Source organism: Tachyglossus aculeatus, chromosome 19, assembly GCF_015852505.1.
Source record: "Tachyglossus aculeatus isolate mTacAcu1 chromosome 19, mTacAcu1.pri, whole genome shotgun sequence".
Lineage (NCBI taxonomy): Eukaryota > Metazoa > Chordata > Mammalia > Monotremata > Tachyglossidae > Tachyglossus > Tachyglossus aculeatus.
Window position 1 is genome coordinate 62866 of NC_052084.1, and position 16930 is coordinate 79795.

General features: G+C 59.0%; 1 protein-coding gene across 2 annotated transcripts; it reads right to left on the reverse strand.

Annotated features, from left to right (window-relative positions):
* Positions 1–731: 731 nt before the first annotated feature.
* TRIM67 (tripartite motif containing 67) lies at positions 732–16466 on the reverse strand. Of its 2 annotated transcripts, XM_038761243.1 has the most exons (11): positions 14988–16466; positions 14709–14921; positions 11949–12044; positions 11194–11316; positions 7775–7885; positions 7481–7640; positions 5657–5802; positions 3915–4053; positions 2853–3156; positions 2122–2284; positions 732–846 (listed from the first exon to the last, which is right to left on the reverse strand). In XM_038761243.1, exons 1-11 carry the CDS (start codon positions 15780–15782, stop codon positions 781–783), a joined length of 2316 nt encoding a protein of 771 aa, XP_038617171.1. In that variant the 5' UTR covers positions 15783–16466; the 3' UTR covers positions 732–780. The 2 variants fall into 2 exon arrangements, with proteins under 2 accessions (XP_038617171.1, XP_038617169.1); XM_038761241.1 differs by having other exon boundaries at positions 14709–16466.
* Positions 16467–16930: the final 464 nt, after the last annotated feature.

The following is a 16930-nucleotide window of genomic DNA, read 5'->3' on the forward strand; positions in this document are numbered from 1 at the left end:
CCGCTGCCACTGCTGCGGTGTGGAGGTGGTTCAAGCTGTCCAGGACCAGTATTTCCCCTTGTTTCCAGTATATACGCAAGTGGATTTAGACTCGAAAGAAACCTCCCCCCACCCTTCCCAGTTGTGCCTTTTCTCGGGGAGCAGTGAGAACTCACCGATATCGACTTTCTGCTCTCCACCTTCCTGCATTTCCACCCCTGGCTCTACAGAAAGATCTGAGGGTGAGGAAAATCAACGTCTTTTCCCTCTCCCCACTGACTCTCCCCCTCCGTGACCCAGCACAGACCATGCAACACCCTTGACTCTCCCTCAGTGACCCAGCACAGAGCACTCAACGTCCTGGACTCTCCACTATCCATCCCCGACTCTCCCGTGGTGATCCAGCCCGGCCCCTCCGACACCCCTGACTCTCTCCCTTGTCACTCTTCGCAGACCAGTCATCACCCAACTCCCCAGAGGCAGGGACTAGAACCCAGGAATCCTGGTTCCTTGAGTCGTGCTCAATCCACTGGATTAGAGTTCCCAAAGAGTAACCACAGTCTCTCCAACACAAACCGCTGTTCCCAGATCCCCCCTTGCCCGGCCCCGGGACGGGGGATGAGGGCAAAGCATCTAGCCTAGGAAGGAGGAAGGCCTGTTGGCCCCCAACTCCCTCTGCATCCGAGTCTTCATCCCGGGGCCCCTCCTGCCTGGCAGGAGCCATGGGGCGCTGGTGCCGGGGAGCCGTGGGGTGGGGTGGGGTGGGGTGGGGAGGGGCAGCCAGCAGGAAGCTGGAACCGATCAGTTGCTGGGCGGCTTGACCGGAGCCAGGTCCAAGGGCACCTCCAGTCCGGTGTGCAGGGTCACCTGGAGAGAGAAGGTGGGATGTGCCACGGTGAGACCAGTTGAGACCGGGCCTGGGCACTTCCAGGTGAGAGCAGGTCGGGGGGCTCGGCCCTCAAATAATCATGGCAGGGGGCCACGGGGCAGTGGGGCAAGCAGGTCAGAAGCCCCCCGACCTGGGGTCATTCTGGCCACTCGGACCCTCTCGGTTCGGGTTGGACCCCAGGAGAGAGTGAGGCTTGGAGTCTGGCCCAGACAATGGTTTCACCCCCACAGCTGGGACCAGTATTGCCCCTTGTTTTCAGTATACCTAGCTGTCTCCCCCACCCCGGTTCCCTGGAGCTGGGAGTTCTAGATGGGGCCTCACCCTCACCTCCTCCGTGCAGCTTGCCCCGGCCCCAGTCCCTCTGGGAGCCCTAAAGATTCCTCGTGTGACCTTTCTGCACTGACCTGCACAGCTGCCCTGGGTCTCTCCTCCTCACGCAGGGCTGGGGGGCTGGGGAGGGCCCACATCCTGCCTCTGGCCTAAAACTCCCTCCCTCTTCCTATCTGACAGACAATTACTATCCTCCTCTTCAAAGCTTTGAGGGCACCTCTCCTCCAAGAGGCCTTCCCTGGCTAAGCCTTCATTTCCTCTTTTTCCACTCCCTTCTTGCATCTCCCTGATTTGCTCCCTTGATTCACCCCTCCCTCGGCCCCACGGCACTTACATACATTTCCATCGTTTATTAATTTATATTAATGCCTCTCTTCCCCTCTAGACTCTAAGCTGGGTGGGCAGGGAAAGTGTCTACCGACTCTACTGTATTGTACTCTTCCAAGCTCTTTGTACGGTGCTCTGCACACAGTAAGTGCTTAATAAATATAATGAATTGATTGCTTGAGCTTCTGTGGGCCTGCCCTGTCCCAGCAGAGCACAGGCTCCTGTAGGGGGTTCTTCCTCTGGCCTTGCCCTCCACCCCCAGGCCCTGCCCCGATCTGCAGAGATGGGAGAAAGCACGTGTATGACCTGGGAAAGGTACGCATGCCCACCTGAGCCCGAGGACTGGTGATTTCGGCCAAGGCCGAGGGTGAGGCCTGGGGAGTTTGGCTAAGGCTAAAGCCTGAGGCGTCGACGTCAGGGTTTTTTTTTGACGGGACGTCTGGAGATGAGTGGGGGTGACCAAAGGGACCCATAGCCGCAACCCTCACTCTGGCCCCAGGGGCTAGGGGAGGGAGAGAGAGGAGGAGGCCGGGGAGTGGTGGAGGGGGGATGCAAGGAGCTGCTGAGATTTGTGGCCTAGAAAGGCGAGCTTTCACCTGCACATTGCGGTTGAGGCTGAGGGCCGGCATGAAGACCCCATCCACGTGATCGAAGGCGGTGGGGCCCTGCTGCTGCCCGTTGATGAAGAAGGTCAGCGTGTGCTCGTTCAGGTCTAGCAGCACGCCCACGGTCGTCCCCTGGCCCACGCCGCCCTCCGTCCTGGGAGACCGACACAGCATTAAAGAGGGGGGTTTTCAGAAGGGTTCCAAAGTGGGGAGGAGGAGGGAGTGCCAGGCACTGAGCCAGTGGTCGGCGGTAGGAGAGACTGGGCCCGGTGAGAAGCCCGGCTTGAGAGGAACAAAGGGCGCAGACCAGGGTGAGGTGGAAGAAGAGAGGAGATCGCAGGCCGGATGCTCAATCTAGCCCCACGCTCCGAGCAAGGGGGCAGGAGAAGAACAGGCGCTGGACCCTTTCCTGAGGCTAATGGGACTAGGACTAGGAATTTAGGAAGTATCTATGAGAAAGGCAGACAATCCCAAGGAAGGGTTGGGAAAGGAGAGAGGGGGGCCGGGAAGTTGGGGAAGAAACCTCTCGGCTACTCTGAGGCAGAAAGAGCGGATTGGGGCCCAGAAGGACTCGGGGTGCAGAAAGGGAGCCGTCGTGGGATAGGTGGGCATCGTGTCCTAAGCCCAGGGCTTCAGTGCTAGGCTATAAAGGAGCAACCCCGAGCCCCTGTCCCCCAGCCCCCGGCCCACCCCCCCTCCACAACCGTCAAGGATCCGCTCACCGGCTGGTGTGGGAGTTGCGGTGCATGAACCAGCTGCGGTTGCTGTCCACGTACATGGCCCAGGCTCGGTCGTCCTTGCCCAGCATCATGTCCTTGGCCACGTTGGCACGGGCCACGCCAAAGGCGGGGTCCGGGTGGCTGTCGTAGCGGTCCACGTGCAGCTGCCAGTAGTGCACCCCCTTGGAGAAAGCCGCCGTGCCCAGCACCACGCGGTCATCGTAGCTGCTGCACGTCGCCGTCTGGTTGTCGTTCGACAGGACGATGTCCCGGTGGGCCGTGTTGGGATCGAAGGTGAACCAGGCCACTGCGCGGGAGGCAGGGAGGGAGGAGCCGGGAGCCCCCCGGGGTGACGGTGGGGTGGGGCTGCGGCCCCCACACGCCCGGTGGCTCGCGCCCAGATGGATGAGAACGCCCCAAGGGGTCCACATTTGAACCCGGCCCCTGGGGATCCTACTACTGCTAATAATAATAATAATAACGGCATTTATTAAGCGCTTACTATGTGCAAAGCACTGTTCTAAGCACTGGGGAGGTTACAAAGTGATCAGGTTGTCCCACAGGGGGCTCACAGTCTTAATCCCCATTTTACAGATGAGGTAACTGAGGCACAGAGAAGTTAAGTGACTTGCCCGAAGTCACACAGCTGACAACTGGCGGAGCCGGGATTTGAACCCATGAACTCTGACTCCAAAGCCCATGCTCTTTTCCACTGAGCCACGCTGCTTCAACTAGTGCGAAAGAAGTCCGGGGAGGGTCCGGTGGGCAGGTGGAATGCTTCCCTCATTCAGGCCGGGGGGTGGAGGACGCAACCTCTGAATAGACTGAACGCCTGTTCATCCCTGGCGGGGACTGGGGTCCTATTCCCTCTCCAAGGGCAGCGGGGGCACCCGCCCCACCTCCCCAGATAAACGTGCTGCTACCGGGGCCCTGGGGCCCAGAGAGGGCTGGGCCTGGGGGTCCTCGACCTCCCTCCGCGGCCCTCCTCCCCTGCCACGTGGCAACGGAGCCCCACTCGCCCAGCCGCCGAACCACCCTCCCCGCCTGGGGCCCAGGCGGGCTCACCGTCGGACGTCTGCAGGACGACGGTCTTGCTGTAGGGCCCGAAGCCGGAGGAGTTGAAGGCTTTGACCCTGGCGTTGTAGGTGCTGTTGAAGTGAAGTCCGTCGATGGTGCACACCGTCTCCTTGCCCACGTACACCTCCTGCACACCCAAGAATACAGGGTTCACTTTCCCCCTGTGCTTAGGGTCCCGCCGGCTGCGGGCATTGCAATGCCCTCACAACCTACGCCGTCCCCCGACCAAGTCACCTCTAAGCTGCCAACAGCCGTTGGAATTACTCTCCCCACCTTCAAAGTCTAATAATAATAATAATGATGGTATTTGTTAAGCACTTACTATGTGCGAAGCACTGTTCTAAGCGCTGAGGGATACAAAGTGATCAGGGTGTCCCACGTGGGGCTCACAGTCTTACACCCCATGTTACAGATGAGGTAACTGAGGCACAGAGAAGTTAAGTGGCTTGCCCAAGGTCACACAGTTGACAATTGGCAGAGCCAGGATTCGAACCCATGACCTCTGACTCCCAAGCCCGTGCTCATTCCACTGAGCCATGCTGCTTCTCTAATAGGCACATCTCCTCCCAGAGTCCTTCCCTGACTAAGCCCTCATTCCCTCTTTTCCCACTTCTGCGGCACCCGGACTTGCGCCCTTCAAAAAAATAATAATAATGGCATTTGTTAAGCGCTTGCTATGTGCAAAGCACTGTTCTAAGCGCTCCACCCACTCCCCCAGCCCCGTGGCAATTATGTACATATGCTTAATTTATTTATTAGATTAATGTTGGTCTCCCCTTCTGGACTTTAAGCTCATTGTGGGCAGGGAATGCATCTGTTACATTATTTGTTGTACTCTCCCACGCCCTTAGTACAGCGCCTTCAAACAGTATGCGCTCAATAAATTCGATTGATTGATTGATTGATTGATTGGGGAAGTCTCAGCTTCTGGCACTCAGGACAGACTGCCTGACCCCGACAGACAGGGGCAGCACCAGACCACCCTCCCTCGCACAGTGCTCTGCACACAGTAAGCGCTCAATAAATACCACTGAATAATAATAATAATAATAATGGCATTTATTAAGCACTTACTATGTGCATAGAACTGTTCTAAGCGCTGGGGGGGATACAAGGTGATCAGGTCGCCCCACCGGGGGCTCACAGTCAATCCCCATTTTACAGATGAGGTAACTGAGGCCCAGAGAAGTTAAGCGACTTGCCCAAGGTCACACAGCTGGGTCTGTATATGTTGCCAACTTGTACTTCCCAAGCGCTTAGTACAGTGCTCTGCACACAGTAAGCGCTCAATAAATACGATTGATGAGGAATTGGTGGAGTCAGGATTTGAACCCACGACCACCGACTCCAAAGCCCGTGCTCTTTCCATTGAGCCACGCTTGGTGAATGAACGATTGAACGAATCCGAGCGTCCCAGAACATTTCCCAAACTTCAGGGCTGCAAAGGGGAGAGTGACGGACACCTCATGAGAGGACAGTCCACAGCCCTGAGGGCTGGGCAGGATCACTGCCACGGTACCGCAAGTAATCAATCAGTTGTTATTTATTGGGCTCTTACCGTCTGCAGAGCACTGTATTGAACGCTTTGGAGAGTCCAATACAACAAATCTGGTAGACCTGATCCCTGCCTACAAAGCTTATGGCTCCACTCCAAGTCCTCATAACTCAAAACGGAAATCCGGCCAGCCAAGTCGCGGTCCGTGTGGCCCCGTTCCCCAGTGCCCGCTCACCCGGTACTGTCCGCCGTCCCCGTCATCCAGCTCCAGGACGTAACCTTCCACGGGGCCGGGGGCCAAGGCGGGGGTCCTCCAGGCCAGGGTCACGCTGTTATTCCTGGTGCAACACTTCTCCAGCTGCAGGAGCGGGGTGGGTGGCACTGCAGGGCCGGGGGAGGCCGGGCCAGGACGGGGAGGCCGTTAGGGAAAGGCCAGCCCGCGCCCCATCTCCCCCACCGCCCCCCACCCCAACCAGTTTGGGGGCCGAGACCTGACCCCCCGCATCCGGGGCAGGCCCGCACCTGGGCAGAGTTCGTTTGACCTCCGGCTCGTCTGACCCGGACTGGAGGCCCAGAGGGCCAAGAGAGAAGCAGAAGATACCCCTCCCCACAGCACCTGCATATAATAGTGGCATTTGTTAAGTGCTTACTATGTGCAGAGCACTGTTCTAAGCACGGGGTGGGGGATACAAGGTGATCATGTTGTCCCACATGGGGCTCACAAGTCTTCATCCCCATTTTACAGATGAGGCTCGGAGAAGTTAAGTGACTTGCCCAAGGTCACACAGCAGACATGTGGCAGAGTCGGCATTCGAACCCATGGCCTCTGACTCCAAAGACCGGGCTCTTTCCACTGAGCCACGCTGCTTCTCTTTATGTTTGTACAGATTTATTACTCTATTTATTTTACTTGTACGTATTTACTATTCTATTTATTTTGTTAATGATGTGCATCTAGCTTTAATTCTATTTGTTCTGTCGACTTGACACCTGTCCACATGTTTTGTTGTCTGTCTCCCCCTTCTAATAATAATAATAATGGCATTTATTAAGCGCTTACTATGTGCAAAGCACTGTTCTAAGCGCTGGGGAGGTTACAAGGTGATCAGGTTGTCCCACGGTGGGGGCTCCCAGTCTTAATCCCCATTTTCCAGATGAGGTCACTGAGGCACAGAGAAGTGAAGTGACTTGCCCAAAGTCACCCAGCTGACAACTGGCAGAGCCGGGATTTGAACCCATGACCTCTGACTCCAAAGCCTGGGCTCTTTCCACTGAGCCACGCTGCTTCTAGACTGTGAGCCTGTTGTGGGGTAGGGACCATCTCTATCTGTTGCCAACTTGTACTTCCCAAGCGCTTAGTTCAGTGCTCTGCACACAGGAAGCGCTCAAGAAATACGATTGAATGAATGAATAAAAAGGGAAGGGGGGAGGGAGGGGAAGCAAGTTCAGTGCTGTGCACTCCCTAGGCGCTCAATAAATGGAGAAGCAGCGTGGCTCAGTGGAAAGAGCCCGGGCTTTGGAGTCAGAGGCCGTGGGTTCAAATCCCAGCTCCGCCACTTGTCAGCTGTGTGACTTTGAGCAAGTCACTTAACTTCTCTGTGCCTCAGTTACCTCATCTGTAAAATGGGGATTAAGACTGTGAGCCCCGCGTGGGACAACCTGATCATCTTGTAACCTCCCCAGCGCTTAGAACAGTGCCCTGCACATGGTAAGCGCTTAATAAATGCCATCATTATTATTATTATTATTGTCAGCTGTGTGACCTTGGGCAAGTCACTTCACTTCTCTGGGCCTCAGTTCCCTCATCCATAAAATGGGGATGAAGACTGTGAGCCCCTTGTGGGACAACCTGATTACCTTGTATCTACCCCAGCGCTTAGAACAGTGCTTTGCACATAGTAAGCGCTTAACAAACACCAACATTATTATTAATCAATACTATCGATTGTCGGAGAGAGGGACACGGGGAGGAAGGAAGGAGAGAGGAAAACGTGGCGGGGGGGGCGGGGGGGGAGAAGGCCGCTGGCGTGCTGAGCCGGCCCTGGCCGCCCAGATGGACTCCTACGTTTCATCTGGATAAAGTCCAGCTGGTGGATGGTCTGCAGCAGGGGCTCGCTGTCCAGGGTCAGGTCGAAGTCGGCGGACACTCTGGCCTCCAGGGCCCCCTTGACCCACTGCTCCTGGGAAAGCTGCACGCGGGTGATCAGCGCGTCTGAAACCTGCAAGGAGACGGACGGGACCGGACGGGTTCCCACCCTGGGGCTGGGCCCGGGGAGGGAACCCCGGCCTACCCAGGACTCCCCCCCGCCGGGGCTTTGGGGGTGAGGAGATGGCCACCCTGGCCTGGGCGCACCTGCAGAAATCCGGCGGGGTCGTTCTCCTTGATGGCCTCCAAGCAGTACTCCATCAGCCCCGTGGACTGCCGCAGCTTCAGCGTGCAGTGGTTGATCTGCTCCCACACCACCTGCGGGGCCAGGGGCGTCTGCGGGGGGGGGGGGGGGCACCGCCCGGCCTCCCCCCTCCCCTGCCCCGCTGGAAGGGGGACCGAGATCAAGGGGCCAAACCGGAAGGAAGAAACGGATTCTCGCAACACCTGTGGCCTAAGAACTACATTCCCCTTCATTTATTTATAATAATAATAATAATAATGGCGTTTGTTAAGCGCTTACTATGTGCAAAGCACTGTTCTAAGCGCTGGGGAGGACGCAAGGTGATCAGGTTGTCCCACGTGGGGCTCACAGTCTTAATCTCCACTTTCCAGATGATTTAACGGAGGCTCAGAGAAGTGAAGTGACTTGCCCAAGGTCGCACAGCTGACAATTGGCAGAGCCGAGATTTGAACCCATGACCTCTGACTCCAAAGCCCATGATCTTTCCACTGAGCCACGCTGCTTCTCTAGAGCAGAGCACAGATCAATCAATCAATCGTATTTATTGAGTACTTACTGTGTGCAGAGCACTGTACTAAGCACTTGGGAAGTACAAGTTGGCAACATATAGAGACGGTCCCTACCCAACAGTGGGCTCACAGTCTTGAGAAGCAGCGTGGCTCAGTGGAAAGGGCCCGGGCTTTGGAGTCAGAGGTCGTGGGTTCAAATCCCGGCTCCACCACTTGTCAGCTGTGTGACTTTGGGCAAGTCACTTCACTTCTCTGGGCCTCAGTTCCCTCATCTGTAAAATGGGAGTTAAGACTGTGAGCCCCACGTGGGACAACCTGATCACCTTGTAACCTCCCCAGCGCTTAGAACAGTGCTTTGCACATAGTAAGCGCTTAATAATTGCCATTATTATTATTATTAGGAGGATTACAGATAGAGTATGTGCCTGGAAGTCTGACGGTCATGGGTTCTAATCCCCCTCTGTCACTTCTCTGTTACGTGACCTTGGGCAAGTCACTTCACCTCCCTGTGCCTCAGCTGCCTCATCTGTAAAATGGGGATTGACGTCGTGAGTCCCGCATGGGACAGGGACTGTGTCCAACTCAATCTGCTAATATCCACCCTGGCACTTAGTAAGTGCTTAACAAATGTCATTATTATTATTATTATTTGTATTGTACTCTCCCAAACGCTATGAACAGTGCTCTGCACGCAGTATGTGCTCAATAAATAAAAATCACAGGTCAAAACGGCTGATGGGAGGACACAACCCGGGAGGTTGAGGTGAAGGGGGGGTGAGCGGAATGAACTGAGGAGGACCCCGGTCTTTGGGGGAGGCTTTGGAGTGGAGTGGCAAAACTGAGGGGGAAGGGCATCATTCATTCATTCAATCGTATTTATTGAGCACTTACTATGTGTAGAGCACTGTACGAAGCGCTTGGAAAGTACAATTAGCAACAGAGACAGTCCCTACCCAACAACGGGCTCACAGTGCATCCTAGATTGGGAGTGGAAAGGCAGGAGTGCTTAGCACCAAGTAAGCGCTTCACACCATAATTGGTGTTCAAGAGTAGTAGTCATTACTATGGTATTGACAAAGCACATAGTAACCACTCAATAAATACCATTGATTGCAGGCAGTAAGTGCTTATAAAAACCACTGCTTGACTGATTTCCCAGTATCCTTCCAGATGCCAGGCAATCAGCAAGTCGGGCTTTAAAGTCAGGAGCAGGGAGGTTGGTGCTGTCTTCCAGCCAGATGTTCTGTTTCACGGGCTGACTTGGGGGGGCCCCCGCTGTCTGGGTCCCCTGCTACAGGACCTGGGCTTTAGGAGTCAATCAATCAGTCAATCAGTTGTATTTATATTGTTGTTAGTACTCTCCTAAGCGCTTAGTACAGTGCCCTGCACACAGTAAGCAATCAATAAAAATGACTGATTTATTGAGCACTTCCTGTAAGCGGGGCACTGTTTTAAATGCTTGGGAGACGTACAATACAAGAGAGTTGGTAGACAGGTTCCCCGCCCAGAAGGAGCTTACCACAGAGAGGGGGGAGACAGACTTTAATATAAATCAGTAAAATAGTGAATAATCTACAGATATCATAATAATAATGATGATGATGGCATTTATTAAGCGCTTACTATGTGCAAAGCACTGTTCTAAGCGCTGGGGAGGTTACAAGGTGATCAGGTTGTTCCCACCGGGGGCTCACAATCTTAATCCACATTTTACAGATGAGGGAACTGAGGCCCAGAGAAGTGACTTGCCCAAAGTCACACAGCCGACAGTTGGCGGAGCCGGGATTTGAACCCATGACCTCTGACTCCAAAGCCCGGGCTCCTTCCACTGAGCCCCGCTGCTTCCCAAGTGCTGTGCGGCTGAGGGTGGGGTGAGTAAAGGGTACAAATCCAAATGCAAGGGCTTTGCCGAAGGGAGATGGAGTGGGGGAAATGAGGGCTTAGTATGGGAAGGCCTTTGGGAGGTGATGTGTTTTTCCTGAGGCTTTGAAAGTGGGGCGAGTGACTGTCTGTCGGATGTGAATGGGGAAGGAGTTCCAGGCCAGAAGCGGGACGTGGGCGAGATGTTGGCAGCGAGTTAGATGAGATCGAGGTACAGTAAGTAGGTTGGCATTCGAGGTGCCAAGTTGTGCGGGCTGGATTGGAGTAGGAAATCAGGGATGGGAGATAGGAGGGAGCAAAGTGCTTGAGTGGTTTAAAGCCGACGAAGAGGAGTTTCTCTTTGCTGTGGACAAGCGGCACGGCCTAGCGGAAGAAGCCACAGGCCAGGGGGTCAGAGGACCTGGGTTCTACTCCCGGCTCGGCCAAATGTTTGCTGCGAGACCTTGGGCAAATCACTTAACTTCTCTGTGCCTCAGTTCTCCCGTTCTCCCTCCTACTTAGACTGCGAGCCCCATGCGGAACAGGGACTGCATCCAAACTAATTCATTTCTATCTATCCCGGCGCTGAGAACAGTGTTTGACGCATAGTAAACGCTGAACCAATATCATAATAAAAAATGGGGAGGTGGATGGGCAACCACTGGAGGTTCTCGGGGAGTTTCAAATAGAAAGTTTTATGGGTATTTAACATTCAAGGTGAATAAACTAAGAAGTAGCAATAAGCTTAGTGTCTATGGGAGCGTTCAACTGACCATCCCCCACCCCGGGGGGCTCAGGGAAGTGGTGATGGCTTTGGCCCGATCGGGTGGTCCCAACCGGACTCTGCCTGTCCCTCCAACGCTGCGCGTCTGTTTCAGTGCCCTGAGGCCCGCGGAGGTCAATCCTTAGCATGCCCGTCCCACCCTCCTGGCCCCAGCTCTCTGTTCGCCAGGCACCGCGGGCTCCAGGGATGCCCCCTGCCTGTCCGGCTCCAGGCGGAGAGTGACCCTCACCTTCAGCTTGTGCTCCCGCTCCTTGGTGACTTTGGTGAGCAGCTTGGCCTTCTGGCGGGTCAGAGCGTCCACCAGGGCATCGCACTGAGCGACCAGACAGGCCTCGTAGTCCAGACTGTTCTCCTGGGGACAGCGGGGCCTCGGTCAGAAGAACCCTCTCTCCCTTGTCCGGACCCTCCTCCCGCTCCACCCCGGCCCGCTCTCTTCCATCCTCCTGGCCGTACCCCCACCGTCGACTCTTTCTCCAGCCCTTGACTTACCCGGTCCCCTCGCCCAGCCTGGAACCCCCTCCCTATTCAAAGCCATTCCTCTCTATCGCAAAGCCTCCTGAAAAGTCTCTGAGGCCGTCCCTGGCCAAGCCCATCTCCCTGGTCAGGTCTGCCTTGGGGCTCAACCCTGTTGTTTTGGGGGGTGGGTTGTATTTAATCGCTTAATTTTGTTTTTAGCATTCGTAGCTACACTTAGTCTTTTAATCATCTGTGTCCAGGGAGCGCCGCAAAGACTATCTCCCCAGTTGTTTTCTACTCTTGTTGAAGCATCCGGCACAGTGTTCTGCACTCCACAGGTGCCCAGTGCAGGGCTCGGCACAGAGTGAGCACCCAGCATTTCACTGGGCACACGGTCGGTGCCCGATACTGCAGTCAGATCCAGTTGGCAACAGGACAGCGTCGGCCCTTTCTTGAGCGGAGGCCCCCCCGCTTCCCCCCGGCCCTTCTCCCCTACGCTCAGGCCCCCAAACTCCTGCATGCAGTCACCTGGATCTGCTGCAGAATATCCTTCAGGTGAACCAGAAATTCTTTTGCTTCCTTCGCTTTGTCGGAAACCCCATTCAGGGCCTGGGACAGTTGAGCCTAGAGAAAGACCCCCCGGAAACAGACATCAGCGATACGGACCCCTACCCTCTGAACGGAGTCACAGGCCCCTCCTCTCCCCGCCCCAGAGACAGGCACTTCAGAGACACGGACTGCTGCCCCCAAACCCTGACACATCAGATCCACTGGCCTCTCTCTGGATCCAGACACATCAGTCACAGCTCCAGTCACAGCTCCGCCAGCCCCCACAATTTCCCACTCTTCCCAGGAGTCAGCCCTGAGCTTAAATGAATGCTCTTCGGTATAGTGCTAATACGCGTCTCAGTCAAACCCTCCCAACAATCACCACACAGCAATTTGAGGCCACCTCTTCACTTAGAAGTAGTAGTAGCAGCAACAGCAGCAGCAACAAGAATAGTAGGAGTAGGAGTACTAGGATTTATTTGGCACTTTCTGTGTGCAAAACATGGAAGTAAGCACTGGCCAAGAATCCATGGGTGAGAATTAGACAGGGTCCCTGTCCTTTAGGTGGAGGTTCCCAATCTAAGAATGAGGGGGGAAAGGGGACTAGCCACAAACACATAAGGGAAAAAATGAAACAATAAAAACAGAAAATCAGCATAAAAGATGGAGGAGAGGGATACATTCAAGAAAAGAAGAGAAAGGATGAAGGGTCCACTGGGGGTGAAGTAGTTTCAGACTTCTCACGCCTCCAAATCCAACAGCCACGGACACGATGACCGCCATGGTAGCAGCCGGCGCAACGTCCCGTCTGTTGGGAAGCCACTCTTTCACTCTCACAAACACTGACATACACACTCTACCGCTTAAGCACTTACGGCATCCACATATCCATCTTTGCGATCTTTACCACCCTATCCGTAATTTATTGTAGTGTCTGCCTCCCCAGCTAGATTGTCAACTCTTTGAGGGCAGGGATCGTGTCTTCCAACTAACTCTACTGGAGTCACCCGGGCGCTCAGTATCGTGCTCCACACCCAGCAGGAGCTGAGATTCAGAGTCAAGATTTCCAGGTCCCCCGGGAGAGAAGAAAAGGCGAGGGGAGGAGGGGAGGGGAGAGGAGAGGAGGGGAGGGGAGAGGAAGGGGTGAGAGAGAAGGGGAGAGGAGGGGAGGGGAAAGGAGGGTAGAGGAAGGGATTAGAGGGGAGGGGAGAGGAGGGAAGAAGAGGGGAAAGGAGGGGAGAGGAAGGGATGAGAGAGGAGGGGATAAAAGAGGAGGGGAGGGGAAAGGAGGGGAGAGGAAGGGATGAGAGAGGAGGTGAGAGGAAGGAAAGGGGAGAGTAGAGGAGAGGAGAAGAGGGGAGAGGAGAAGAGGGGAGAGGAGAGGAAAGGAGGGGGAGGAAAGGGGAGAGGAGAGGAGAAGAGGGGAGAGGAGAGGAGGGGGTGAGAGAGGAGGGGATGAGAGAGGAGGAGAGGGGAAAGGAGGGGGGAGGAAGGGATCAGAGAGGAGGGGATGAGAGAGGAGGGGAGAGGAGAGGATGAGAAGGGAGGGGAGGGGAGGGGAAGAAAAGGATGAGAGGGGAGGGGATGGGGAGGAAAGGGGAGAGGAGAGGAGAAGAGGGGAGAGGAGAGGAGAGGAAGGGATGAGAGTGGAGGGGATGAGAGAGGAGGAGAGGGGAAAGGAGGGGGAGGAAGAGATCAGAGAGGAGGGGTTGAGAGAAGAGGGGAGAGGAGAGGACGAGAGGGGAAAGGAGGGGAGAGGAAGAGATCAGAGAGGAGGGGTTGAGAGAAGAGGGGAGAGGAGAGGATGAGAGGGGAAAGGAGGGGGGAGGAAGGGATGAGAGAGGAGGGGATGAGAGAAGAGGGGAGAGGAGAGGACGAGAGGGGAGGGGAGAGGAGAGGAGAGGAGAGGAGAAGAGAGGAGAGGAGAGGAGAAGAGAGAAGAGGAGAAGAGAGGAGAGGAGAGGAGAGGAGAGGAGAGGAGAGAGGAGAGAGGAGAGGAGAGGAGAGAGGAGAGGACAGGAGAGGAGAGGAAGGGATGAGAGAGGAGGAGAGGAGAGGAGAGGAGAGGAGAGGAGAGGAGAGAAGAGGAGAAGAGAGGAGAGGAGAGGAGAGGAGAGAGGAGAGAGGAGAGGAGAGGAGAGAGGAGAGGACAGGAGAGGAGAGGAAGGGATGAGAGAGGAGGGGATGAGAGAGGAGGGGATGAGAGGAGGGGAGAGGAGAGATTGGGAGGGAAGGGGAGGGGAGAGGAGGGGGAGGAAAGGAGAGGAGAGGAGAGAAGAGGAGAGAAAGGGATGAGAGAGGAGGGGATGAGAGAGGAGGGGAGAGGAGAGGATGGGAGGGGAGGGGAGAGGAGGGGGAGGAAAAGGGAGAGAGATGAGAAGAGGGGAGAGGAGAGGGGAGGAGAGGAGAGGCTTCCCTTAGCTCCAAGTCTGGGGCCCCCACTAAGGCTGGGGCTGGTCAAGGTTGGGTCCCGGGAGACGCCGGGCCAGGGGTCTGTCCGGGCAAACAAGGGCGCTGGGTTCTGCTGGGCCTCCTGGGCAGGGCTCGGGGGCGGGCGGCGTGGGCCCGTGCAAACCTCTCTGCTGGTGTGCTGCGCGACTTGGAGCGACTGTCGAGCGCTGTCTGGGCCCCCGGGCCCTCACCAGCCCCGGGCCCTGAGCCCCCCGGGGCCTGTGCCCCCCGGGCCGTGCCCCCCGGGGCCGTGCCCCCCCTCGCCGGGCCGTGTGCCCCCGGCCTCACCTTGTGCTGCCTCCAGGCGGCGGCGAGCGGGCGCAGGTGGTGCTGGGCGTGGGGCCCGTCGCCCAGGCAGCGGGGGCACACGGGCGCCCGGCAGGCGTTGCAGTACATGCTGTACGTCTCCCCGTCGTGGTCCGGGCAGGCGGGGGCCTGGCGGGCGGGGCCGGGGCCGGGGCCGTGCCCGTGCCCGGGGCCGCCGTGGGCCTGCTGCTGCTGCTGCTGGGCCTGCTGCTGGGCCTGCTGCTGCTGCTGCTGCTGGCGGGGCGGGGCCGGGAGGGCGACGAGGCGGTGGTGGGCGAAGGGCCCTCGGGGCGGGTGGCAGCTGGCCTGGCAGGCGGCGCAGTAGAGCAGGTGGCACTGCTGGCACAGCGCGGCGGCGGGCTCGGGGGGCCGGCGCTCGCACAGCTGGCAGGGCGGGGCGGGCGGGGCGGGCGGGGCCCCGGGGCCGCCGCCGTCGTCGTCGCCGTCCCCCCCCCCCGGGCCGTCGCCCAGCCGCCCCGGGCCCCGGGCCTGGCGGTAGCGCCGCACGATGGCTTCCAGCAGCCGGTTGCGCCGGAAGCCGCGGAGGCCGCGGGGGTCCAGGGAGGCGCTGCGGTGGCACTGCGGGCAGGTGATGGAGCCGGAGCCGGAGCCGGAGCCGCCGGAGGGGCCGGAGCCGCCGGAGCCGGAGGGGCCGGAGGGGCCGGAGGGGCCGGAGCCGGAGGGGCCGGAGGGGCCGGAGGGGCCGGAGGGGCCCGGCGGGGCGGGGGGCGCCCCCGGGGGCAGGACGCGCACGCCGTTGGGCGAGCGGAGGCTGGGCGGGCACGACCCGTAGCCGCTGTCCGCCTCGCTGTGCAGGCTCAGCTTGTCCGCCACGTCCGGGCCGGGGCCGGGGCCGGGGCCGGGGGCGGGGGCCGGGGGGCCGGCCGAGTCCGGGCCGGGCTCCGGGGCCGGAGGCCCGGGCAGGGTCCGCTCGCCCTCGGGGGTCCGCAGGGCAATGGTGCGGGCGCAGGGCAGGCACACGTTGTGCGAGCAGGGCAGGATGAGCGGCTCGCGGAACAGGGACCCGCACACCGGGCACTTGAGTTCTTCTTCCATGGTCGGGGGCTCGGGGGGCCCGGGGGGCCCGGGAGCCGGGGGCTACGTGGGCCGGGGGCTGCGGGGGCCGGGCCGCTCTCAGCCGCGCTGGTGGTTGGCCGCTGGGCACTGGGCACTGGTAGTTGGCCGCTGGCCGCTGGCCACTGGGCGCTGGTGGTTGTCCGCTGGGCACTGGGCGCTGGTGGTTGTCCGCTGGGCACTGGGCGCTGTCCGCTGGGCACTAGGCACTGTCAGCTGGGCGCTGTCCGCTGGGTACTAGGCACTGGGCGCTGTCAGCTGGGCGCTGTCCGCTGGGCACTAGGCACTGGGCGCTGTCAGCTGGGCGCTGTCCGCTGGGCACTAGGCACTGGGCGCTGTCAGCTGGGCGCTGTCCGCTGGGCACTAGGCACTGGGAGCTGTCAGCTGGGCGCTGTACGCTGGGCGCTGTCCGCTGGGCACTGGGCGCTGGTGGTTGTCCGCTGGGCGCTGGGCGCTGTCCGCTGGGCGCTGTCGGCTGGGCACTGGGCGCTGGTGGTTGTCCGCTGGGCACTGGGCGCTGTCCGCTGGTGGTTGTCCGCTGGGCGCTATCCGCTGGGCGCTGTCGGCTGGACACTGGGTGCTGGTGGTTGTCCGCTGGGCGCTGGGCGCTGGTGGTTGTCCGCTGGACACTGGGCGCTGTCCGCTGGTGGTTGTCCGCTGGGCGCTATCCGCTGGGCGCTGGTGGTTGTCCGCTGGGCGCTATCCGCTGGGCGCTGGGCCCTGGTGCCCGGTGTCGGCGGGGATTGGGGTCTGTGCCTGGCCGGGGTCTGGCGCGGCCTGCGCTGCCGCACCGAGCCCCGGTTCCGAGCCCCGGTTCGGCGCCCCGGGGGCCCTGCCGGGCGTTAGCCCCCGGGCCGTCCCGCTGGGGCGCGGGCAGGGGGCGGGCGGGGCGCGGGCGGGGCGCGGGCAGGGCGCGGGAGCCCCGGGCTCGGCCCAGCACCGCGGACGGTGGACAGCGACCTCGGCCCGGGGACCCGGAGAACCGGAGCTCCGGAGCCGGACAGGACCGGACCGGACCGGACCGGACCGGACCGGACAGGACCGGGGGGAGGGGGGCGGGAGACCCGGGGCCGGGCCGGGCCGGACCGGCCGGAGGCAGAGGAGGCGGAGGCCGCTGCGGCAGCTGGAAG

Coding starts and splice junctions, on each gene's coding strand:
- TRIM67 (XM_038761241.1), bottom strand. CDS start 15,782: ATGGAAGAAGAACTCAAGTGCCCGGTGTGCGGGTCCCTGTTCCGCGAG. Junction 7,641..7,774: donor ACCCCGCCGGATTTCTGCAG/GTGCGCCCAGGC, acceptor GTCTCCTTGCAG/GTTTCAGACGCGCTGATCAC. Junction 847..2,121: donor GCCTCAACCGCAATGTGCAG/GTGAAAGCTCGC, acceptor TTCTCTCTCCAG/GTGACCCTGCACACCGGACT.